The sequence below is a fragment of the Phyllobates terribilis genome, unplaced genomic scaffold (genome assembly GCF_046119375.1).
Source record: "Phyllobates terribilis strain yellow unplaced genomic scaffold, ASM4611937v1 Scaffold_8__6_contigs__length_399053987, whole genome shotgun sequence".
In the NCBI taxonomy this organism is placed as follows: Eukaryota; Metazoa; Chordata; class Amphibia; order Anura; family Dendrobatidae; genus Phyllobates; species Phyllobates terribilis.
Genome location: NW_027362768.1, coordinates 260,452,984 through 260,480,054, shown reverse-complemented (window position 1 = coordinate 260,480,054; position 27,071 = coordinate 260,452,984). Strand labels below are relative to the sequence as shown.

At 48.5% G+C, this 27,071-nt stretch overlaps 1 protein-coding gene across 1 annotated transcript in view; it reads right to left on the bottom strand.

The window, feature by feature from the left end:
- Positions 1 to 23,201, bottom strand: part of LOC141157730 (uncharacterized) — a 125,126-nt gene extending 101,925 nt beyond the window's left edge. Inside the window, exon 1 of the mRNA XM_073645275.1 lies at positions 22,958 to 23,201. Coding sequence (XP_073501376.1) covers positions 22,958 to 23,201 — 244 coding nt within the window. The remainder of the gene's footprint in view (positions 1 to 22,957) is intronic.
- Positions 23,202 to 27,071: the final 3,870 nt, after the last annotated feature.

Here is a 27,071-nt window from a genome sequence, read left to right as displayed (position 1 = left end):
TCCGGTAAAGAATCTTCTTAGTCAGGGCGAGCTCTTTAGCTGCCAGCCCCTGACTCCTTGTGACTCTGCTGCTTCCTATGCTGCTCTTGTCTCTACTCTTCCTGGACTCACTAACCCTGCCTCAGCCCCGGGTTTATACAGGGGAAGTTCTTCCCCTCCCAAGGCTGGGCAGGAGGTGTGGCATGCACAGGATCCCTGACCAAAGGACCTCCCACCTGCTCTCAGACGTAATATCTCTATCACTGTGACAACCAGACCCCTGGGGTGTCACACTCCCCCCTAGTGAAATTTAGTACTCCGGGACTAAACACTTTTTAGAAAAATATAACAAGGTATATCAAAGAACAATAAAATACAATAAGGAAACACAATAAGATGGTCACGGATGTCCGCAACCGGGTGCAGTCTTTGAAGAAAAGCAAAGGTGTCCATTTCACCAACACAGGGAGACGTAACCAGGTAGGGGTCTGTCCTACCCCGAGTCCTTAACAGTCTCTAGTCCATCCTGGGTTACGCTCCAACTATATACAAAGGATTCCCGGTAAATCCACCGAAGACTCCTAAAAACAACTAGAAACACAAAATTACACACAAGCAACAATAAACAGGTAAACATTGTAAAACAACTTAAACATTTAGATCCTCCAACGTGCGGGTAACTGGCCTCTAGTGGCCCTAGTGGACCTACGGAGCTGACTGTCTGGCCCTGAACTACAGGGTGTAGGAGCTGTCAAGGGTAAACTGGGCAGCTGTCTACCGGCTCTTTGTCTCACTAGGGGTACGGCAGGCTCACTATAAGCAGAGGGTGGATTCTCCTGTTCCGCTTGGGTGGAGTCTTCTGCCTCCTGGACCGGCTGCTCTTCCAGCTCTACCCGTTGCTCCGTAGGTTCTTGGGATGATGGTTGGAGGAAGGTGAGTACGGGTACCACAACTGCACCATTGACTTGAGTCCAAGACCGAGGGAAGTCCCCGAGCACGGTACTAACCATATCTTCCCTTTCTTCCACGGGTCGATGGTCTTCCTGTTCCTCCTCAGGGTTCCTCAGTTGTTCGGGGCACTTCTTCAGGTGGTCCCGGGATACAATGGCTGTGGTTTCCCCTCCGTCTTTACTGATGGTACAGACCTTCGGGTTCTCGTGGCTTGAGGGCAGTACGGTGTACGGGTCCTTCTCCCACTGGTCGTCCAACTTGTGGAGCCGTCTCTTCCTCTTCAAGACCTGCTCTCCGGGTACCAGGGGAACAGCGGGAGCATACTGGTTGTAAGTCTTCTCTTGTCTTTCCCTAGCCTGACAGAGACTTCGCTCCACGCTCTCCTGTACTTTCCGGTACTGCTGCTGCCTCTCTGTGTCCCAGTCCGTTTCTGGTGAAGTGTCCTCGGGCGTCAGGACTCCCATTTCCAGGTCAACAGGTAACTTACCAGGTCTTGCCCTCATTAGGTAAGCCGGGGTACAGTTGGTGGAACCTACCGGGATGTGGTTGTATAGGTCCACCAGATCGGGCAACTTCTCAGGCCACAGACTGCGTTCTTCCAGGGGCAACGTTTTTAGAAGATCCATTACCACCTGGTTCATTTTCTCACAAAGTCCATTAGTTTGCGGATGGTAGGGTGTCGTCCTTATCTTCCGGCAGCCATACAGATTGCAGAATTCCTGGAAGACCTCCGCTTCAAAGGCAGGTCCCTGGTCCGTCAGCACTTGGTCCGGGTACCCGTGTGGACGGCAAAAGTGCTGCTGGAAGGCTCTAGCTGCTGTTCGAGCCGTTAAGTCCTTGACGGGGACGACAACCAGAAACCGGGAGTAATGATCCACGATGGTTAACGCGTAGACGTAGCCACTTCTGCTGGGGGTCAGTTTTACATGATCCAAGGCTACCAGTTCCAACGGTTGCCGGGTGACGATGGACTGCAGGGGAGTCTTCTGGCTGGCCCGGTCCTTCCTTCTCAGATTGCACGGGCCACAGTCTCTGCACCACTTCTCGATGGTTCCCCTCATGCCTACCCAGTGGAACCGCTCGCGCAGCAGGAACTCCAGCTTTTTCCACCCGAAGTGTCCAGCTCCGTCGTGGTATGCCTCCATCACCATGGCTGCGTCTCTTCGTGGCACCACTACTTGCCAGAGTAGTTCATGCGTCCTGGAGTTAACCATTCTGCGGCACTACTTCCCCTTGTAAAGGAACAGTCGACTCTTCTCTGCCCATAGTTGTTTGGCTTCCTCTGGAGCGTCTGATTCCAGGCTAGCCTCCGGGCGAGTCAGCATCTCCTTCACCAGTCGGACGGCAGGGTCGCTGTCTTGCGTTTCCGCCCAGTTGTAGTGAGGTAAGGGGTTCAACGTAGCAGCCTGCTTACTCCTTACCCGGTGGGAATACTGGATAGTCCCATGACGGTGGAACGCAGGGAGTTCAACTTCTTCCAGTCCCTCCGGATCTTCTCCTCCGTCCGGCAGGTTGGGCATCCTGGACAGGGCGTCCGCGTTGGTATTGGAGCGCCCTGCCCGGTATTTAATTGTGAACTCGTAGTTGGACAGACGGGCCATCCACCTCTGCTCCAGGGCACCGAGTCTTGCCGTGTCCAGGTGTGTCAGCGGGTTGTTATCCGTGTATACGGTGAACCGGGAAGAAGCGAGGTAATGCCTAAAGCGCTCGGTGACTGCCCATACCACGGCCAGGAACTCTAGCTTAAATGAGCTGTAATTTTCGGGGTTCCTTTCGGTGGGTCGCAGTTTTCGGCTGGCATAGGAGATTACTCGTTCTCTCCCCTGCTGAATCTGGGACAGTACGGCTCCTAGCCCGATGTTACTGGCGTCGGTGTAGAGGATGAAGGGCTGGCTATAGTCCGGGTACGCCAAGATTTCATCCCCCGTGAGGGCCATCTTCAGCTGGCGGAAGGACTCTTCTTCTAGCTTTTCCCATTTGAAGGGCGGCTTCTGGTTCTTGGCCTTCCGGGACTGGCCTATCAGGAGGTCCTGCATAGGTGCTGCCTTTTTGGTGAAACCGGGAATAAACCTTCGGTAGTAGCCTACCAACCCTAGGAACTGCCGCACTTCTTTTACGCTGGAGGGGCTTGGCCATCCCTTAATTGCGGTGATCTTATCGGGGTCGGGAGCCACTCCGTCAGCGCTCACCACGTGTCCCAGGTATTGCACCTTTGGTTTCAGGAGGTGACACTTGGAGGGTTTCACCTTTAGGCCGTAACTCGCCAGAGCTTCGAACACCTCCGCCAGGTGTTTCAGGTGGTCCTCATAAGTTTTGGAGTATACGATGACATCGTCCAGGTACAACAGGACCGTCTCGAAGTTTCTGTGGCCCAGACAGCACTCCATTAATCGTTGGAAGGTTCCTGGGGCGTTGCAGAGTCCGAACGGCATGCAGGTGAACTCGCTAAGTCCCATCGGGGTGGTGAATGCGGTCTTCTCCCGGTCCGCCTCTGCTACAGGAACCTGCCAGTACCCGCTAGTGAGATCCAAGGTAGAGAAGAAGTTAGCAGATCTTAAAGCAGCCAATGACTCCTCTATCCTTGGTAAGGGGTACGCATCCTTGTGTGTGATACGGTTGATTTTCCGGTAATCTACACACATCCTCATGGTGTTGTCTTTCTTTTTGACTAAAACTAGTGGGGCTGCCCAGGGGCTACAGCTATCCCGGATTACCCCAGCCTCCTTCATGTCTCTAAGCATCCCCTTGGCGTGTTGGTAATGTGCAGGGGGTACGGGTCGATACCTCTCTTTTATGGGAGGATGATCTCCCGTGGGGATGCGGTGTTCTACCCCCTTGACTCGCCCGAAGTCTAACGGGTGTTTACTAAACACTCTCTCATACTCTTGAACCACCCGATAGACTCCTTGTTTCTGGTGTGAGGGAGTGGAGTCAGTACCCAGATGTAGTTGCTGACACCAGTCCTCCATGTCTTTCTTAGAGCCGTTACCTTCCTCCGGGTGAGATGGAGGCAAGGGTTCCACAGATTGTATAGAATTTTGATTAGTGGTATATAATTTGGCTAGCGTGGCATACCGGGGCAGGTACACTTCCCTCTCCCCGATATTTATTATGCGAACGGGCACCCTCCCATGGCGTACATTGACCACCCCCCGTGCTGTCAAAATGGTGGGCCTACTGTCTGAGTAAACTGGTTCTACCATTGCCTGGTAATCTCTACCTCTCAGACCAATAGCTGCCCGGCACCAAATCATCATTTCACTTTTTGGGGGCATGGCAATAGGAAAAGGGTCACACATTCTTACGCTACCAATCTCACCGCCGGAGAGTTCCACTTGTTGCCGTTGCATCAGTGCCCGGATCTCTTTCTGGAGCACCCGCTGCTCGCCGGAGCTGGCATTCTTGGCAACCTGCTGTAAAAGGAAAATCACCTCTGCAAGACAATTTTCAATTACATTAGTTCCTAGAGTTATTTTTGGGTGACTCTCATGTTTGTCAATATCTACAATGATCAGTCCCTGTGCGGCCAGTTCGACTCTACCAATTTTGATGGTCACCTCTTTAAATCCGATCTGTGGCACGGGCTGACCATTGCTGGCGATGATACTCAAGTCGTCGTCAGGGTAGCGGGTAATATCCGAGTCATTCCAGTACTGCTTGAAGAGCACGTACGGGATGGTGGTGACCTGTGACCCGGTGTCCAGTAGGGCACTCATGGGAATGCCATCCAGTACCACAGGCAAGACTGGACGTCCTCCCACATATCTGTCGCGCCAGTTCGATGGGCCTGGTGATCTTTTTCCTGGGGGTTGGCCCTCTACCCCAGGTTGTGCCCGTTTAAAGAACAGTACCTTTCCATATGTCCGGGTTGATTGCAGCGGCGGCAGATGGGTCGTCCGTCCTCGCTGTATCGGTCACTGGGTCTTCCTCTGGCCGGTGGGGTCCTCCTTGGTCGACGCCACGGGATGTCCTCCGGTCCGGATGCCAGCTGGATCTTCCCTGGAGTGGAAACCTGTAAAGACTGCACAGTTCGGGTTAGCGCAGCAACGCTTTTAGCTAGCTCTTGGACCTGATGGTGTAGGTCTGGAGCCGGGTCATTGTCCAAAGCCTGCGCATCAGCTCCCACAGGCCCTGCTGACAAGGGCGCCGCCTCCTGGTAGTAAGTGGTAGTGGGGCGTCTGTGGGTCACAACGCCACCTGGTGCCGGTTCTCGGAGCACCCGGATGGCTCTGTCCTTGAACTGTGCAAATTCTAGATGAGGGTCCTGTAAGGCCATTGCCCGCAACTGGGTGCGGTGGGCATTGCAATATAAACCCTCTATAAATTGTTCGGTCAACAGCCTGTCCTCGTTTCCCACTCCATTAGGGTCGGTCTGCTTAATGGCCCTCAGGGCCTCTTGTAGGTTGAGTGCATAGTCCCTTATACTCTCATGCGCTCGCTGCTTGCACCCGTAGAATCTAAGTTTAATCTCGGCTGAGGTGCGGGTATCAAAGGTGTCCTTCAGCCGGGTTAGTATCCCTGCGACAGTCTTCCTCCCAGGTGGCCAGGATTTTACTTCCCTTTTGGCTGCCCCAGTTAGTTGGGCCACCAGGATGCTCACTTTTTGCTCTTCTGTGAGGGGGTACACCTGGAAGAGGCTATCCAGCTTTTCTCTAAAGTCATGCAGGGTATGTGACTCCCCTGAGTACTGGGGTAGCCAAGCTGCTCCCGGGATATAGGGCATGGTGAAGGGCATAACTGCAACAGCGGTAGCGCTGGCGGGGGTTGAGGCAGTGGAGCTCTCCTCCGTATCCGACATCTTCCTCCCCCCTAGTGGACCGTGGCCTACCTTGCGATGATCCTGTTCCGTAGGCCGCGGCTCCGCAGTGGATCGTCAGGGTTGAGGACCTTCCGTCGCGCTCCTGTGACGTCGGCGTCTGCTGGGCTCCTTCCAGGACCTTACGCAACGTCCGGACGTGAGGCGGGGCTTCAGTTCTCGCGCGCTTTCGGAGTCCACGCCCCTCTTCTTCCCGCGCGGCGTCCTCAAGATGGCGTCCAATGGCGGGAAAACTCCACGGATGGCGGGAAGAAGGCTGAAGATGGCGCCGGATGGCGGGAAACTTCACCGATGGCGGGAAGAAGGCTGAAGATGGCGCCGGATGGCGGGAATCTTCACCGATGGCGGGAATCTTCACCACTGGTAAGTTTGAACAGTCTTTGCTTTTCAGGCACGCAGTACCCGGTGGTTGCGGGCACGTGATCCTGCCGACTACGCCAAAGTTGACGCGCCCCCTGGGACATATTCCTTTTTGAGGGGAATACCCGGCACCGGATCAGATGGGGGGTTGTAGTCTCCGAGCGGCTGTGACCCGGTCCCGTGCCCAGGGCGTCAAGCTCAGTGTGATGTGGCAGTTCTACAGATGTTACTAAAGTTCTATCCTGCCGACTACGCCAAAGTTGACGCGCCCCTGGGCCTGTGTCGCGCTGCGTTGCGCACGCGGGAGCTTACCCGGAGCCGGATCTGTTTAGGGTTGTAGTCTCGTGGCGGTGACCCGGTCCGTGCCCAGGGAGTCAAACTGGACGGCAGTCTGTTAGCGGTAGAAAATGGTTGATGACTACGCCACCCGTTGAATGCAGCCAGGGGGCTGCTGCTGCAGGGCAGACCGCTGAGGCCGGTGGAAGGATGGTGCAGCGTGATAGTATAACCCCCAACGGGAGGGGTATGGCCTCAGGGCAGCCGACGTGGATGATGGGGGTAGCAGGAACCACTCAGAGACGGTATGGTAGCGTTCAGGGTCTTTACTGGTAACAACGATAGACCCTCCCGGAGTACTTGCTAGCGAACGGGGCCTGGTCAGTCCTTGAGCAGATGGGATCTCCCCTGGCCAGGCGTAGTTGTAGGCCTCCCAAGCTGACTGTACTCTTCTGGCTACCTTGCTAGAAGCTGATGTAAGTAGCCCACGTCCCTGAGTGTACCGTGTGGTGCTCACCCGTATGGCCGGTGACTCGGGGCCTTCTAATGGCTTCCGCTCCACGATGGCGGTGCTGGTCCCACGCGTGTGACCGGGCCTTCGGGCTTCTGGGCCAGGGGACCTGAAATCCCCTGCCTGACGGATTCTGCTGCTGGGTAGAAGTTAGTCCCCACAGCCTCGGACTCCGGGTCCGGTAAAGAATCTTCTTAGTCAGGGCGAGCTCTTTAGCTGCCAGCCCCTGACTCCTTGTGACTCTGCTGCTTCCTATGCTGCTCTTGTCTCTACTCTTCCTGGACTCACTAACCCTGCCTCAGCCCCGGGTTTATACAGGGGAAGTTCTTCCCCTCCCAAGGCTGGGCAGGAGGTGTGGCATGCACAGGATCCCTGACCAAAGGACCTCCCACCTGCTCTCAGACGTAATATCTCTATCACTGTGACAACCAGACCCCTGGGGTGTCACACTAGCAAGGTAGCCAGAAGAGTACAGTCAGTTTGGGAGGCCTACAACTCCGCCTGGCCAGGGGAGATCCCATCTGCTCAAGGACTGACCAGGCCCCGATCGCTAGCCAGTACTCCGGGAGGGTCTATCTTTATCACCAGTAAAGACCCTGAATTACACCGCATCGTCTCTGAGTGATTCCTGCTACCCCCATCATCCACGTCGGCTGCCCTGAGGCCATACCCCTCCCGTTGGGGGTGATACTATCACGCTGCACAATCCTACCACCGGCCTCAGCAGTCTGCCCTGCAGCGGCAGCTCCTTCGCTGCATTCAACGGGTGGCGTAGTCGTCCAACATCTACCGCTAATACATCGCCGCTCAGTTTGACTCCCTGGGCACGGACCGGGTCACCGCCACGAGACTACAACCCTCAACAGATCCGGCTCCGGGTAAGCTCCCGTGCGCGCGATGCCGCGCGACGAAGGCCCAGGGGTGCGTCACATCCCTAGGTGAATAACATGATCGGTGTAGTTTCCACAATGGGGTCATATCTCAGGAAGTGTATTTCAACTCAGAGCCTCTGCAATTGTTGACCTATGCCATGTAAATCCCCAGATTATGCCTGAAATGCTCATTAAGCTCTTTCACTTATGAGCCCTGTCTTATGTGGCCCTAATCAGGCAGGATTGGAAGAGAAGTGGCAGGGATATGTAAGGGGAGGACACTTTAACTATTTTAGAGCATTTGTCATGGTAAAAACCTCCTGTATTGGTACAAGTTCTGGATATATTATTACAATATCCCCAACTTTCCATACACACCCAGTGTCCCAGTACATGTCTTCTACACTAGTGAATACATTATTCAAATTTGCTTGTAATATGTAATTCTAAATAGAAAAAAAGCCAAATTCTAATATTTATGCCAAAAATCTGACTTTAATTATAAAAAAATTCAGAGATTTTCTAGAATTGAATTGCAAAACTTAATAAAAAGCATTTATTAATGCATAAAAGAGAGTTGAAAATGAGTTTGCCTTCCTCGTACAACTTTAAAGGGGTCGTAAACTATTATTGCAATGATAACTTATCAACAGCATAGGTCATGCATATAAGATCAGTGAGGGTCCAACAGCCGACACACCCAGCATCCACTGTTATCACCTCCGAAATGTAAACTGTATAGGAAACGGAATACCACAGCACCTGCTGCGTACTGCCAGGAATATGCTATTGCTCGATTGTATTGTGCCATTTCACTTTGGTATGCACTGTAATTAGTGATGAGCGAACTAACTCGGATAAGGGGTTATCCGAGAATGCTCGGGTGCGAACAGAGTATCTTCGGTGTGCTCGAAAAATAGGTTTGAGTCGCCGCAGCTGCATAATTCGTGGCTGTTTGACAGCCACAACACATGCATGGATTGACAAACAAACAGGCAATCCCTGCATATGGTGCGGCTATCAAACAGCCGCGAGACATGCAGCTGCGGTGACTCAAACCTATTTTTTGAACATGCCGAAGATATTCGGTTATCACCCGAGCATGCTCAAATAACCTCTTGTCTGAGCACGTTCGCTCATCACTAACTGTAATGCATATATTAATGTTTTATTATGCTGTATAAATGCTGAGATACAATGGGTAAAAAAGTCTACACACCCCTGTCAAAATGCCAGATTTCTGTCCTGTAAAAAAATCATACCAAGAAGAATCATTTTGGAACGGTCTCTACCTTTTAATGTCACCTATGATCTGTACAATTCAATTGAAAAACAAACTGAAGTCTGATCTAATGTGGTTGCATAAATATGCACACCCTTAAAATAAAGCATTCAATCTCTTTGAGTAGTAATTAGAAATGAACAGATCAAGCCGTGGAGGAGATTAATCCTGTATAGAATATGAGGATCACATTGCAGGTGGATTAGCATGCTTTTTAATTTTAGCCATATCCACCTTGCTACTCCCATCAAATCCTATTAATGGACGGTAGCTGAACTTTTTAGTCTATGCAGCGTTTCGATCACAAACATATCAGCCTGTTGTTGCCCTATTTATCACACTGAAGGCTGTGTCCCCTCTCCTTTTAACTCTGTTGGAGACTCTGCCCTAGGCATTTCCTAATTCATTTGTTCCTGCCATGAATCATCGGGGGCTGGGAGTTTAATCTATAGGATTAGTGAGCTCTTTCAGATTTATGATACATGTGTGATAACATATTGGCATGGTTGCTGTCCATGCTCGGCGGCCAAACCAATACATCTAAAAGTAGACGGAGATCCCTCATCTAGTCCTAAATTACTCAAATGCCCAATCAGAGATCTCAGTTCTAGTTGCTGATATTCGCCGCAGCCAATATCTGCCATTAGTAGATGGGTTCGACCCTGTAGCTCCACCCCAGCCATTCCTTGCGGTAGACTGGCGAGGCTCGTCTGCTTCGTCCAATAGCAGTCGAGCGCTGTCTCTTGCATTCCTGCTAGGCCAATCAGGGATCCCTTTTTATTTTCCGATGTTGCTGCTCCACGTCATATTTACTTAGCAGCCGCAGGTAGCCAATGGTATTTTCTGTTGGGGGTGTGAGGATTCAGCCAATGGACGCTTTTTCAAAGCTGACTTGATACAGCTTATTAACACTTTCATGCCAGTGAACCTATTACTCGCTAGCTTATCTCCTTCAGCGATTCTACATGATCTTATATTAACATATATATAATATAACAGACTTTTTCATACTCAGTATATCCCTCGGTATCTTTGAGTCATTGCTTATGTCATATTTTATATACCTAAGGCTATAAATACTTGATGGTAAAAAACAACTAAAAATTACCCTTTTTATATATTGATATTGATTCTCATTCATAAATGTTATTATGTAGAAATGCGGGGTATAATATCTCCACAATTCTTTTGATCCTGTGCCTCAAGTATATTAATTGGTTTATACTTACTCAAACATATATTTAATCAATTTCTAGAATATATAAGGTGGAGATCTCCCTATCAGAAATCAAATCTCTCCAACCTTTGAATCTTAAAATAAATGAATTGAAGATTTATTTAGCAATTATAGTCTGGCTCTGAGATCTAAGTGACTTTTTATATATATAGGTACTGGTTCGACACAATTCCACTCAATAATGTTTAAGAAGAATATTTGGCAAGATTTTGTTAGGTTATTTGGGTCATCGGATTGGGAAGCATTCTCTGAATCTATTCTTCTATAAAACAGGAAAAAGAAAGTGTTTCATTAATACTAGTGATGAGCGAGGATGTTCGCTACTGCTCGGTGCTCGCCCGAGCATCTCACTGCTCGACATGCTCGGCGCTCGCCGAGTATTTCCAGGGTTGCTTGGCGGGAGCTCGGGTCCCTTCCCTGCATGTTTGGCGCTCTTTAGAGAGCCAATGAACATTCAGGGATTGCCAGCCACTCACTGTAATGCCGTAGCCATGTTGGTTGTTGCATTACAGTGATTGGCTGGCCGCACAGCGTCATCAGGTGTAAATAAGACCTTGCGCCGCCATGCTCGTCACAGTCACTCCTTAATCAGACAGTGTAGGGAGAGCTGCTGCTGAGCTAGGGAGAGATTTGCTTGTTTCTAGTTAGTGTATGTGTACAGATTATATTATAGACACATATCCATCTCAATAAATAGTCCTTCTGAGGACTAATCCATCTTCAGAGATATCAGGCAGGCAGTGTATATAGGCAAGCAGGGTATATAGTAGACTGCAGTGTACATAGCACAAGAGGCTCCATTCCAGTCCTGCCTTCTGCTGCTGTTAGATATTTCTAGGCAAAGGCCCAGGTCTCAGGGGCCAGGAATAATTTTTTGGGGATCTTAATCCTCATTATTTGCTTTAAAAGCAATCCAGAGAACACCTTTTTTCTGCGCCATTTGCTTGTTAGCACTGCAGAATACAGCCAGTTCCTTTCCATATTACAGCACTAAAAATCCAGCTATTTAAAACTGTGTTTTCTCTGTCACACGGATCACATATAATTGCGCTGAAAATACTGCCATTTCTGGCATCCATTGAAAATTAGTTTCAGTGTGTCAGTGTAGCAATTGACACCAGATTGCTGTTCAAAATAGTTACCTACAGGCCAGGTATTTAAAACTGTGTTTTCTCCGTCACACGGATCACATACACGTTTTCAGAAAATACTGCCATTTCTGGCCTCCATTAAAAAAAAATTTCAGTGTATCAGTAAAGTTTTTGAAACCGGTTTGCTGCTCAAAATAGTTACCTACAGGCCAGGTATTTAAAACTGTGTTTTCTCCGTCTCGCGGATTACATATACGTTTTCAGAAAATACTGCCATTTCTGGCCTCCATTAAAAATTAGTTTCAGTGCGTCAGTAAAGCAATTGACATCAGATTGCTGTTCAAAATAGTTACCTACAGGCCAGGTATTTAAAACCGTGTTTTCTCCGTCACACGGATCACATATACGTTTTCAGAAAATACTGCCATTTCTGGCCTCCATTAAAAATTTGTTTCAGTGTGTCAGTGAAGCAATTGACAGCAGTTTGCTGTTCAAAATAGTTACCTACTGGTCAGGTATTTAAAACTGTGGTTTGTCCGTCACATGGATCACATATAAGTTCGCTCCAAATTTAGTCATTTGTTGTGAGCGTGGAAGATATTGTGCTCCATTTAAAATGGGCAAGGCACGTGGCAAGGGACGGGAACTGGACATGATGGTGATGATGATGCATGCAGAGGCCGAGGCCATGGGCAAGCTGAAATTGTGCCTGTTACGGATCCGGGTGGTGGGACCTCTGTGCTGCAGTGCAAGGAGGGACCAGAGGGGCGTGACTAAGTATCTACTCGGCCTGACCAAGGTCGCACAGCGGCTAGGTTGACTCCGTGAACCAGGGAGGGACCAGGTGCCACTCTGGAACCGACCTTGTATGAGAGCAGATGACTCCCACAGGTCAGAAGGCTGGAACAGACTGGTACAGCGGATGGGCAGGCCAGGCAGGCTGACGGGTGCTCCGGGTAGGCAAGCTGGCGGGCACAACAGGTAACAGGCAGGTGCTTCCAGGTAAGCGGGCACGGCAGGTAACAGGCAGTTGCTTCCAGGTAAGCAGGCTAGCGGGCATGATTGGTAACAGGCAGGTGCTTCCAGGTAAGCAGGCTGGCGGGCACGGCAGGTAACAAGCAGGTGCTTCCAGGTAAGCAAGCTGGCAGGCACGGCAGGTAACAAGCAGGTGCTTCCAGGTAAGCAGGCGGGCAGAGCCCATAGACAGACTGGCGGACTGGACTGAAGGACAGACTGTCGGGCTGGAAAGTAGTCAGGCTGGCGGACAGGACTGACTTGCAGAGGACCTGAGGGCTGAAGCAAAGTAAGTATCACAGAGCAACAACCTTGCACGGGCACCTCCATATTGGAGGAAGTGCCTTTTATAGAGAAAGTCCTCCGGCCATTGGCCGGGAACTTTTAGGACGGCGCGCGTGGCCCCTTTAAGAGGGAGGGAGTACGCGCGCGCCCTAAGCACAGAGCCAGGTAAGCTGCGTGTACCAGCAGCCACAGCAGGGAGGCCGGGAGACGCCGGAGCAGGACCGCAGCGGTAAGGGGGATGGCGTCTCTGCCCGGCAGGGGCCATAGATGCCGATGCTACAGTACCCCCCTTTATGCCCCCTGTTTTTTAGGCCAGCAAGAAATTCTTTAAAAAGAAGAGGGCCATGGATGTTCTCCCTGGGTTCCCAAGACCTCTCCTCCGGGCCAAACCCCTTCCAATCCACCAGAAAAAAGTTTTTTCCTCTTACCCTTTTGGTGGCCAAAATGTTCTCTACCTCATAGACGTCCTCAGCGGAGACCGGGGCTGGAGTGGTACCTGGATCGTCAGAAACTGAGGCGGATCCAGACATCTCTTATCGGCATGTTTCCTCATCCGCTCAGAGGGCAGAAGTGCGGATCTAGTGTCTTCCCAAATAGTAGAAAATTCACTGACCAGAGACTCCGCGGCAGGATTGTCCACAGAAGCAGAGACGGGAAACAGAATCCGGGGGTGTTGACCGTAGACCACAAAGAACGGGGATTTGGAAGAAGACTCACTCTCATGGTTATTATAGGAGAACTCGGCCCAAGGTAGGACCTCAACCCAATCGTTACGGTGAGCATTGACGAAATGCCGGAGAAAGCTGGTAAGGACCTGGTTGATATGTTCCACTCGACCATTGGACTGAGGATGATAAGCAGAGGAGAAATCCAGGGTGACATCCAGCAGCTTACACGTAGCTCTCCAGAAGCGCGAAGTGAACTGGACCCCGCGATCCGACACAATGTGGAGGGGTAGGCCGTGGCAGAGGGATGAAGTGGGCCATTTTAGGAAAGCGGTCAGCGACCACCCAAATGACAGTACAACCGGCAGAAACAGGGAGATCCATAATAAAGTCAATAGCAATGTGTTGCCACGGAGCGGAAGGTACGAGTACAGGCAGGAGACGGCCGGCGGGAAGATGCCTGGGAACTTTGTTACGGGCACAGGAGGAACAAGCTGTGACAAAATCTGCAACATCCTTGCGTAGAGAAGGCCACCAGTAATGCCGGGCGATGAGCAGGAAGGTCTTCTTCTGGCCTGCATGGCCAGCTAGTTTGGACGAATGACCCCAGAGAAGAACCTTCTTACGATCCAGAACAGCTACAAAAGTCTTACCGGGTGGAAGACGAGACAGGTCAAACGGGGCCACAGTCATTACACTGGAGGGGTCGATGATATGCAGAGGCTCCTCCTCTTGGTCTGAGGACAGGAATGAGCAGGATAGAGCGTCGGCTTTAACGTTCTTGTCCGCAAGGCGGTAATGTAGAGTAAAGCAGAATCGGGCAAAGAACAGAGACTACCGAGCCTGACGCGGATTGAGTCTCTGGGCATTTTGTAAATAAGCCAGGTTTTTGTGATCAGCGTAGATGATCACCGGGTGCAGAGCCCCTTCCAGCAGGTAGCGCCACTCCTCCAGCGCCAGTTTGATGGCAAGCAGTTCTTGATCTCCTATAGAGTAGTTGCGCTCGGATGAAGAGAAGAGCTTGGAGAAGAAGCCGCAGGTTACCATTCTCCCAGACGGGGATTTCTGGGTGAGCACCGCTCCGGCTCCGGAGGAGGAAGCATCAACCTCCAGGAAGAACTGCTTGTTGCAATCCGGACGGTGCAGCACAGGGGCGGAGGAGAAAGCTTGTTTTAGGGAGACGAAGGCCTCCTCTGCTTCGGAAGTCCATTCCTTGGGATTTGCTCCCTTATGGGTAAGCGCGGAGATGGGAGCGGTCCGGGAGGAGAAATGAGGGATGAAAAGGCAGTAATAATTTGCGAAGCCCAGGAATCGCTGAATCGCCTACAACCCCTCCAGTCGGGGCCATTTTAAGACGGCAGAAACCTTCTCGGGGTCCATCTGAAGACCAGTCTTGGAGATAATATATCCCAGGAATGGAAGGGAAGTCTGCTCGAAGAGACATTTCTCAAATTTTGCGTAGAGACGATTCTGCCGGAGCTTTAGCAGAACCTGACGAACATTCCTCCGGTGTGTGGGCAGATCCGGAGAGAAGACCAAGATATCGTCCAGGTACACCACTACACAACAAGAATACAAGAGATCACGGAAGATGTCGTTAAACAGCTCCGGGAAGATGGCTGGGGCATTACAGAGACCAAAGGGCATCACGCGGTATTCATAGTGACCGTCCTGGGTGTTGAATGCCGTCTTCCACTCGTCTCCCTGGCGGATCCGGACCAGATTGTACAACCCACGAAGATCGAGCTTGGTGAAGACCCTCGCGCCTTTAAGGCGGTCTAACAGCTCCATGATGCGAGGCAGGGGGTACTTATTCTTGATGGTAATCTGGTTAAGACCCCTGTAGTCGATACACGGTCGCAGCGAGCCGTCTTTCTTTTTAACGAAGAAGAATCCTGCTCCAGCCGGGGAAGTAGATTTCTGAATGAATCCCCTAGCAAGATTCTCCTCGATGTACTCAGACATGGCCCGGGTCTCAGCCAGCGACAAAGGGTAGATACGCCCGCGGGGAGGAGAAGCATCGGGTACCACGTCGATTGGGCAATCATACGGCCTATGAGGTGGTAGAGTCTCAGCTTCCTTCTTGTCGAAGACATCCGCATAGGACCAGTAGGGTGCTGGCAGACCAGGTAGATTAGCCGGGGTAGACGGAGGTCGAGCCGGTCGAGCCGGAACCAGGCAGGTCTCATGGCAATCCTGCCCCCAACGGAGCACCTCACCAGATCGCCAATTCAGGACAGGTTCATGTCTCTGTAGCCAGGGTAGACCTAGCAAAAGGGAGTGAGAGAGTCCGGATAGCACATGAAAGGAGAGCCTCTCAGAGTGCAGCATTCCCACCTGAAGGGTTACAGGCTCTGTGACGAGCAAGATGGTCTCCGGAAGGAGTCTCCCATCCATGGAAGCGACTGCCAATGGTTCGGCCAGACGTTTGGTGGGAATCTGATACTGGTCCACAAGGGCCTGAGAAATGAGATTCCCAGCGGCTCCGGAATCCAGGTGGGCGGTCTCAAAGAAGCGGGTCTCACCACTGGAAATAGAAACGGATAGAGTCAAGGACAGAGAGGATTTATTCTTGCCTAGGACGACCTCTCCGAGCGGTCCTAGACACTGGAGTTTCCCGGCTTCACCGGACAGGAATGGATCAGATGCTCCTTACTGCCACAGTAGAAGCAGCTCCCCTCGGCTCAGCGTGTCTCTTGGCGAGACTTGACCACCAGGTTGTCCAGGGTGGAAGGAATGTCCCGACCGGCTAGCTCATCTTTGATCCGTCTGGAAAGACCCTCCCAGAAGGTGGACACCAGGGCCTCGTTCCAGGTAAGCTCAGATGCGAGAGTGCGGAAATGTATGGCATACTGGCCCACGGTGAGACGGTGAGACTCCCTAGGCGGAGACGGAGAAGAGTAGAGGCAGTAGAAGTCTTTCGACAGGGCTCATCGAAGACCTTCCAGAAGGCAGTGAGGAACGCCGGAAGATCGGACACCAGGGGATCCCCTCTCCCATAGAGGGTTTAGCCATGCCAATGCTTCCCCGCTGAGGTGAGACTTGATGAACGCCACCTTGGCCCAGTCGGAGGGAAACTGATGTGCCAGAAGTTCAAAGTGCAGCGTGCACTGGTTTAGAAAACCCCGGCATAAGACGGGCTCAACACCAAAACGTGGAGGCGCAGAGAGCCGGGGGCCAGGGTCGGATGCCATGGTACTAATAGGCTGAGTGCTCGCTCATCACTAATTAATACCCATCGAGTTCCATAATCTCATTTTATGGATCCATCTGCATTCTTTTTGTAACAGCAGTTTGTTCCAGTTACCACCTCTAGGTGGGACCCGTACAGTCTCAAGCATTTGGAATTGTAGATTATTCGGATTTTCTGGACATATTTCAAGCATGTGTCTAGACGAGGTGGTATCCTCTTTTCTCCTTATATATCCAATATCGTCCACGATGTGTCTCCTAAACTCTCTTTTTGTCTTCCCTATGTAGTTTTTGGGGCATTGGCATGTAGCCATATACACTACCCCTTTTGTCTTGCAATTTGCTAACTCTCGGTTCGAGAAGGTTTCATTAGTAGAGGCACTGATAAATATTTTACTTTTCTTGATATATCCACATGCTTTACATCCTCCACATTTATGGGTACCCACAATCTTTTGAATCAACCAAGTACCTTCTGGTTTGGTTCAACAAAGTGGCTCTGTACAAAGCAATCCTTCAGGTTTCTGCCTCTCTTGTAGATAACCATAGGTCTCTCTGGTAATTTATTACATCTATCCTTATCTGCTTTAAGGATCCCCCATAGATCTTGTAAAATCTGCCGGACTTCTCCACTACAATTATCGAAAGTGCCGATCAGATGAATTTCGTCTTCCGCTCTTTCTTTATGTTTTGGTAATAGTAGAGAGTCCCGGTTCTGTAGAAGGGTGTGTCTATATGCATCACCCAGAACTTGGGATATTCTTTTTCGCAAAAGTGGTATTGTAACTCCTTTGATTTCGTCATGTAATCATTGATACTGGAACAATTCCGCCTTAGCCTCAGATACTGACTTTTTGGAAAACCCTTGCAAAGTGGCATAGGGTGATGGATTTTCCAGGACAATAAATAATTCATAGCCATTGGCTTCAGATATAGTGTTGTCTCTAATCGACCATTTGGAGTTTTCATGATGGTGATATCCTGGAAGTGTAATCTTTCTTTCTTACTGTATTTCACTCGTGAAGTTGAGGCCAACTTGATTATTGCTCAAACATCCAACGAACTCAGCAAACTTTTTTTTTGATTCCGTCCATAGGATGATACATCTATCAATATACCTTGCCCATAATAATATGGATGAGGTACATTGTTCCATGGGGTCAGAGAATACCACACAGTCCTCCCACCAACCGAGATAACGATTCTCAAAACTAGATGTGCACGGACTTCCCATGGCAGTTCCGAGTTGTTGGTAGTAGTATTGGCCCCGAAATGTGAACACATTTTTGGTCAAAATGAATTGTAGCCGTTGTGGTGGTACCCAAACCCTGAAGCCGCACCAGCAGTACCTGAACCCTGAAACTGGACCGGCGGCACCTGAACCCTGAAGCCGCACCTACAGTATCTGGACCCTGAAGCCACACCTGTCCGGTGCTTCCAAATCGTACTGTCTGTACAAGTTCTGAATAAAGACCTGCCTGTGACTCTTAGTCCTGTTCATGTCAGCGAACTAGACCCTTGGGGTCAGCAGCTGCAGTGCTGGGGACTGCCCAGGAGTGGTACCTGGCGGTAACTTGCAGCTCAAGCCTGACTTCACCATCAGGAGCTCCAGTGAAAACCATTAGCTATGCCCCTTCTAGGTAAGCCAGCCTTGTGGCACAGTGGGTCCACGATCCAACAGTTATCTGCTCTTGAGTTTGAGATACTTGAATGCTTTTGCATTTTTATCCATTGCTTTTACAAAGTTCTTCATTAGGCCCAAGTTGATATGCAATGGTGGTAATAAAATCTTATGTGGGTCAACAAGTGGTGGATGCGGGACATTTTTACTCCCTGGCTGAAGTAAATGTCGGAGAGGTCAGTCTCTTTTATTGTAGTGATATTTTCTTGCATGACTATCTCACCCACACAGAAAGCAGCAGTACTTTGTGTATCCACCCTGGAGACCAAGTAAGAGAGCAGCCATCTTTAAGTCACCACAGAGGGGCCACAAATGTTGGTCATAGTTCAGGTACCTCGACAGCTGTTTCACGTCGTCATATGTTTCTTTCATATGGACGGCCGGCATAACCAACTAGAATTGAAGGTAGCGCATCCCCATTATGCAGCAAGACAGCTTTTAGGCTTGTTTTGGATGAATCATTGAAGAGCCTCCATGCCTCTGGTTTATGACTTACCTTCAGAGTTTCCATTAAACTGTTGATGTTACATGCCATAAGATCGCCCTCCATGAAGAAGTATTGGACAAGACCTTTACCATGGTTGTGAAACAAAGAAATCCAAACATTGTCCACTAGGAGATTCCACTGCTATAGCCTGGGACCTAAGAGCTCAGCCTTACTGTTGGGCAGATACAAATCTCTAACAAGATCGTTTAGTTCACTTTGTGTTATAAGGTGTGGCTCAGTTGAGGTTGCTGACAAAGTCTGGGCTGTGAGAGAAAGCACCCTCTTCTTCCTCACTTGACTCGGCTGAAAATGTTTCTGGTGCTTTTGGACTTGGCGTTTCTTCTGTAAGTGGTACTGGGCGTATTGCAGATGGAATGTTTGGATACTGTAAAGTCCACTTCTTCCTTGAAACGCCTTTCCGAATGGGGGGGCACCATGCAGAAATAGCAATTGGTAGCGTAATCGGTTGGCTATCTCCAGATCATTGGGACTGCAAAAGGCATTGGTTGCCTCTTCCCATGCAACTACTGGGTAAGATGTGATGTGTCAAGGTTTCCTCTTTGCTGTGAGTGACAGCTAAGCTGCCCTATGGGATTTGGAGTTTGCTGGACTGTCAGAGTTGTGAGTGACAGACCAGTCATCCAATCTGTTGCTGAGGTGTGCTGGTCTGCCAGCATTTTGATCGACAGCCATGCTGCTCAATCTGGTCTAACCTGCGGGCATTTCCCTAGGTGCCTCCCATCCTTGGTGATTTGCTAACTATTTAACTGGCTAGCTGTGAGCAGTTCATAGTCAGCTGTAGCTTAGCTTTGTTAGGTGTGTGCTTAGTTCTGTGTCTGATTGTGTCTTTCTCTGATCTTGTTGCCTAATTTAGGATTTGTAGTGACCATTCATGAGGATTATCCCTTCTGCTCTTGACACTCTCTGACCCCAGACTTGGTCTCTGACTCTCCATTTTTCTTACTCCATTGTCTTGACGTACCCTCTTGGTATTTGACCTTGGAGTGTTACCTGATCATGCCTTTGTCTTGCTTCTCTGTACCAAGAGCCTTCCTAGTATCTGACCTTGGACCTTCTGACTACCCTGTCTCTTGGCTTATCTGTGAGTAGTGACTCAGCGTCACATTATGCACATCTATTGTAGCATATGTATGGAGCCAAACTCTAGTCCTGATCCCCTATTTTGCAGTCAAAATACATGCTATAGGCTTCCCTTATCATGGTCAAAAACAATCCGCTTTGTTAATTCAAGAACGAGTCAATATGTTATGAAACTAAGCTAAGAATCCTAAAACTGTATACCTTACACAGAGCGCATTTATAAAAGTAGGTGATTCAACTGTAATTAGGATTATATCATCGGAGCGGAGTTTGCATTTTTTGATTGGTCACTCTAAGACGATAGAATTCTGAAGGCTCAATAGACTAAATAGATGATGTTATAGACTATCTACTAACAATGCAATAATGATGATGAAATAATAAAGACGAAATTTTTCTATAAACCCACATGAAAAGTAAGTTATTACAGCATCCTCTGGATCTTGAAAATTAGAGCCAATCAGCAAATCTAAGCATTATATTCGTTTTCAGCACCATAAAATTAGTTAAGTTCAACTGTTTTCGTCTCTGAACCAATTTGGCTGTAGAACAGTGAAAAGTGGTTTGGTAAATAAAATTAGGCGTCAATACTTCTCTCTAGTGGCAGATACTTCTGCTATGTTATGGTCCTTGGTGTCATAAATCATTCTCTACCCAGTACAAGAAGACAATAAGTGCATTCAAGGTGAGCTCTACTTACTTTTAGCCTAGAATGGCCACATTAGCCCTGTATGCTACGCCATAGAACCTAAATTCTAAATCTTTTGTAGCACCCTGGGGGCTCGGTTGCTACAGAGGTATTGCACCTCATCCAGATGTGCGATATCTCACTCTCAGGTAAGGATGGAGTGTGGATCAGGACCCTGACACCTGCATGCATTACACCACATTTCCGGGGAGGCAGGGCGACCGATATGCTCCAAGTAGAGCACGACAGTCCCTGTCCCTGGCTGGAGTGGGGGGAGGGAACACCGAGGAAGGGGGAACCTGGTAGTGCAGGAGCAGGGAGGAAGCAGTTCCTGGGTGCACCTAGAGGGAGGTATAAAAGGTGGGCACCATCTTAGATCAGGGTTGAGTTCATGGAGAGAAGTCAGTCAGAGAGAAGATGTGACAGAGCAGGACTCTGTGGAGCTCTGCTCCGGACGCGGGTCTAGCCTGTGAGGCCCAGTCAGCACTGAAGAGAGAGAGAGAGAGAGTTGGGGAGAAGAAATGAAGAGGAGCGGAGGAGGCTCCAGGAACACAGAGGAAAGAAGGGGCCCCAGGGGTGTGGACCGGCTGGTATCCACCATACGCCCGCATCTACCTGCGTAGAGGGGTCAGGCCAAGGGGGAGACCGGTCCCCGAAACAAGTGGAGGCGGGGAACTACCCTCAGCTAGAAACCGGAGGCTGTGACATTTCATGTGGTGCAGCCCCTCACTATACCCGCTAAAAAGGCACCACATAGGGTCAGGGAAACTGGCGCCGAGGTTTACCCAGAGAAGGCCCGAGGCAGCCGGACAGAAGCGTGGTCACTGGTGGGATATGACAGGCCAGAGGAAGGATACGCAAAGGGGGTCCTGCGAAGCGCTCCAAAATTATCTGGGAGTTGGCCGAGCCCCCCTCACCTGGTGAACATGGTGCGAGGCGGGAAGTTACAGCCGGCCGGAGTAGCGTGGAATAACGAACTGTGAGTAAAGATCCTGGACTGCATTACAGGGACTCTGAGTTATTATTCCCGCGCACCATCACCCCCATCATCCACACTTGCTGCCCTGAGGCTATACTCCTCCCGTGGGGAGTTATACTACACTCTGCTGCACCCACAACACCAGCCTCAGCGGTCTGCCCTGCAGCGGCGGTTCACTTTGACCGCAATCCACGGGTGGCGTAGTCGGACATTTGAAAATAATGAAAACCACATCAATAGACTCCCACTGGATTGACCACCCTAAGCCACGGGACCGGGTCATCGCCACGGTGACTACAACCCCCAGCATCCACAAAAAGGCCCGGTTCCGGGTTCCCCACACGGCCCAGGGGGCGCGTCACTTTCTTGCCTCCATACATTGGAACTGCATTCGAAATCCCTTAACCAGTTATACTGGCATGAAGTCCAACATTAGATCTAAAAAACTAGAGATAAAAGAGACGTACTATCTCCTTCTATTACAAATTACTGCAAAATAAACAACACTACTGTTAATAGATACAATGCTGCAAATGTCTTGTTATGGAAAATAATTTCTTTATCTCTTGTGGATCTACTGTAATTAAAAAAAAAACTTCATTAATCTAGAAACAATGTCTTCAGATTAAGATGAGGAACGTGGTTTTAAATGCCAAACATACTAGATTTACGGTACTTGGCTCACGTTGTTCTTCATTCACTCTGCTACTCAGCGATGGTGGTGGGGTAATGTCTCTTTATAAGAAAATCAGTTGTGCATAGGATCTTATTGGCAATGCTTCATGGCACAAAAGTATGTAAAATAGCTCAGAGAAAAGAATACACTATTGCTACTGATTGAAGACAGCTACCCTAAAAGTCATTGTCAGATCCTTCAATGAGTCTTGCAGCATTATCAAGGCTTCATAAAGGGCCAGATATTATGGTAGCTGCCTCTGTAGCTTTATACTTAATGGGGTTATCCAGGACTATTTCATGTTTTTCTATTAGGGAAAAGAACTTACAAGCAGGTAGTTGCTAACTACCTGCCTGTTCTGCCCGGCGCCAATCTGTGTCGGCTCAGTGCTCAAGGACTGCTAGTGTTGGTGATTCTGCTGCTTCCTGTGACCTCACATTAGCAGAGAAGCTCTTTATTTTCTGTTCTGTGGACAGGGCGTTACTGCCAATCCCCGCAGTTAGGCATCGGGGGCCTGCTGTCAATCAGCATGATATTGACAGTGACCCCCGATCGACAGAGCAGAGCGGAAAAGAAGAATTTACACTCTAGAGTAGTTGTGCGCTGTATGTCCTCTGCAGCTAAATAATGCATAGTTATTCCCGTCTGCTCCGGGAAGACTTTGGATGATCAATTTTTGTTTTCTGCAACAGGTTAGAAAAAGCCATGAACATGTTAACCGAGCCATATACATTAAAGGGATTGTCCACTACTTGGACAACCCCTTCTTGATATAAATGTTTGGCCCCGATAAAATAAAAACTCCTATACTCACCTCCTGTGCTGGTGCCGTTCCCGCGGTCTCGACACTCGTGGTCCCAGGGCTCTCGTGTGGTTGTTGTGACACATGACAGCGGCACCCAATCAGCGCTGGCGTCACTGTCTCCGCCTTCGGACAAATCGAACATGAAGAGGACGTCCGGGCAGCAGCTGATCTCTGACTTCCACTTCACATTCAATTCGACAGGAGGTGGAGACAGTGACCACAGTGCAGATTGGGCGCCGAGGTCACGTGTCATAACGACAGCACGGGATTCCCGGGGAGAGAGTGTACCGACACCGCGGGAACGTCGCCAGCACGGGAGGGGAGTATAAGCTTTATTTTATCGGGGCCAAGCATGGGGTATGACTGGTAATGGACAACTTCTTTAAGGTTGTGCTGCTCTCTATATTCTGTACATGGGCAGGGTAGAGCAGTGTAAAGCCTGCTGAGATGTGTGGCAGCATAATAGCTGCTACATCAATCTGTGCACATGACATGGAGGATTTAATTTGTTTTATAAGAAAGAAAGACTCTTCGTGTCTCACAAAAATAAAGTTTCACTTTAACCATACTAACATAAATTACTGGATTACCAATAATTACCTAATATGACAGGGAAGATGACCTGTTGCATAACTTTTTGGCACCAGATGTTGTTTTCTTCCTCGATCTTCTACAACAATAATATGGGATTGTTCAGAGCACTTAGGAATGCAAAAGTTAAAGGGGGTTGGCCATTTTAGGACTAAGAAATAATTTTTGCAATTAGGATGCATTACAGATTTTGCACCGTTTTACTTTTACAGGCTCTTCGTTTCCTGCACGTTCAACTTTAATATAGTCTGTGGCCATAAATCAGCTGAGAGGAGCTCAGAAAAGGCATAAAAAGAGTTACACACATTCCTGTTAGACTGGAACAAATACAAAAATGTTTTAATAGAAGTATTTAAGCAAAAAAAATGTCCCCGAAGATGGACAACCTCTTTATTCTTACTAATTCTTAAACTTTCAAGATGTAATAAAAAGGGACTCCCCTGAACGCCTACAAAAAGAATAGGAAGGGATTTGAATCAATAAATTACTAAATTAAATTATTCAATTAAAGTTCAACCTCTTTTCCACAAGACTATATTGATGGTTCATTCTCCTCAAACCATTCACCTCCTGCCCTGTAAGTCTGTGTGCCCACAATGCGTTTTTCAAGCGTTTTTTATGCGGAATTTCCGCAGCAGAAACGCTTTAAAAACGCTTGGTAATCCGTGCCCCATGATCCCCAATGAAAATCAGCATGTTCTGTGCCCATGCTGCGGATTTTTCATAAATTTCATGAAATAATAAAAAAAAAGGCGTCCCTATATTGTTGTGTCCGGCCAGGTACAAATAGGCAGCTGGTGGTTGGGGGCAGCCCGTTCCGGCCTGCTGTACCTGGCTGGACATAAAAATAGGGCGAATCCCCACGTCAATTTTTTTTTAATGATTTCATGAAATTCATGTGTTCAGCCAGGTTTTTTTTGGAGTCCCCCATTTTAATAGCTAGTAAAGGCTAGGTATTCAGCTGGGGGCTGATATTAGTAGCCTGGGAAGCTCCGTGGGTATTACCCCCTTCCCAGGCTTCAAACATCTGCCCCAGCCGTCTGCTTAACCTCCACTAGAGACTAAAATTACGGGGAACCCCACGCCAATTTTTTTTTTTAATAAATCCTTTATTTTAACACTAAATGACAAGTACAGTAATCAACACTATCACTGTACTTATTATATATGTGACTGACATGTTTCTATCTATCTAATCTATGTGTGATGCTCTATTCTTTCTGTTCTAAATTGTCGGGTACCGATGTATGCTGCTGATGAATTGCCAGCCGGCTTTTTTAAAGAGACAAAAACACTATTATTTTTTTTTAATAAATCCTTTATTTTAACACTAAATAACAAGTACAGTAACCAACACTGTCACTGTACTTCTTATATATGTGACTGACATGTTTCTATCTATCTAATCTATGTGTGATGCTCTATGCTTTCTGTTCTAAATTGTCGGTTACCGGTGTATGCTGCTGATGAATTGCCGGCCGGCTTTTTTAAGAGACAGGTGCATGAAAATCGGAGGGCACTAGTGTGTTCCAAGTGCCCTGCTATGTTTTTCATGCACCCTCCTATATAATCTGCCTGCCTATATATTCTGCCTGCCTGACGTTTAATTGAGCACCGTTCCCATCGATTTGGGCAATTTTTGACCTTCTGCAGACCGCCGGGGGGGATCGCCAGAAAAATGCTCGAGTTCCTCATAGACTTACATTGGGCTCGTTGCTCGGGTCGAGCTCCCGAGTATTCCAATGTGCTCGACCCGAGCTTCGAGCACCCGAGCATTTTAGTGCTCGCTCATCACTACTAACTACTCAAATCACTTATGCCGGATATAACTAGATCCCTGTATATAAAATGTCTAAACATCCCTGTTAAAATGCCAATTTTTTGCCATGTAAAATAATCATACCAAGAAGAATCATTTCAGAACTTTTTCCATCTTTAAAGTGACACATAATCTGTACAAATCCATTGAGAAGCCCAAAATAATGCGAATTCACAAGTGTGAACACTCCCCTTATAATTGGGGATGTGGTTGTGTTTGGAATTAGCCAATCACATTTAATGTCATGTTACATAGTAGTCAGTACACAGCTGCTTGTAACATCTGTGCCAGATTCAGCTTCAGCTGCTAGGCGGCGCCACACTTGTTGTGGGTGATGCTTGATAGCATCAATCATATTTTATTCCAGGGAATTATGGCTCTGGCCAGTCCAGAAGATACGGGGTTAATCTTGTTAACTGGTTTCTATCTGCTGTCAGCATTGAGTGGGGCTGTTCTATATGAACCCCTGAGAGACAGTTTCCACTCCCAGTCAATAGCATTGCTATCCTAGTATTGCTGTCCTAGTGAATACTACTGAGCTTTGATCCTGTTTCTTGTTCTGATAACCCCTGTTCTTTGACCTCGGCTTGATTTCTGACTACCCGCTTACGATTTTGACCCTGATGTTACCTTTTGGCTTTGACCTTGCTTGATGACCCTTCTTGCCAGCTTGCGCTACTGCAGCTGTGGCCCTTACCCAGGGACCCATGTGTAAGTTCAAATCCCTGTACACGGTTTAAAGGGTGAAAGCCAGGGCATCTCCTGGGCTCTGAGAAACAGATTAGCTTGCGTCAAGCCTGTTCGTGGTAGCCATTTTGGAGCTGCCAGGTGACTACGAACACGGCTCGGGTGACACTGACATTATTTCTAGTGATTCTGATTAACCCCGTATAAAGTTTGCTGTTCTAGTAGGATTTTCCTGACATTTTGACACCACAGGGACAGTACCTTGAACTTGATGTCCCTCAAAATTAGATGAAAAAATAGGATGAAAATTGGTCCAATAGGCTGCCAAGAGGCTACAGCAAAATTAAAGGAGTTGCAGGAATTTCTGGCTAATACTAGTTGTGGACTGCATGTGATAACAGTCTCCCTTAGTCTTCATATGTCTGGCCTGTGGGGTAGGGTGGCAAGATGGAAGCCTTTTCTTCAAAAGGAACAAATCCGGATATTTTTTTGCCAAAATCTAAATTAAATCTGCCAAAAGCATTTGGAAAAATTATTATGTTATGATCTGATGAGACTGAAGTTGATCTTTTAAGTCATATTTCCAAAAGATATATTTGGTGCAAAGCCATCACTGCACATCACCAAAACAACATCTTACCCACAGTGAAGCATATTAGAGGCAGCATTATGCTTTAATTCTGTATTTTGGAAGCTGGAACTAGGACTTTAGTCAAGTTGGAGGCAAATATGAACAGTTCCAGATATCAGTCAATTCTGCATCAAAACCTTCAGCCCTCTGCTAAAAAGCTGAAGATCATATTCTCCTTGAAATTCAAATTCACTGAGTATTCCCCCAAAAAACTGATTCACAGCATATAAATTTGCATGAATCTCAATACTGGAAACCTTGTAATTGTTCAAAATAAAAGTGGAGGAGAGGAGCCAGAGAACCCTCCTGATCAATATGAGCTTACACTCTATAGGAGAAAGAGAGAGGACCAACTAAGGTCCCATGCAACATGATGTTGAGTATTTTTCCCTAAA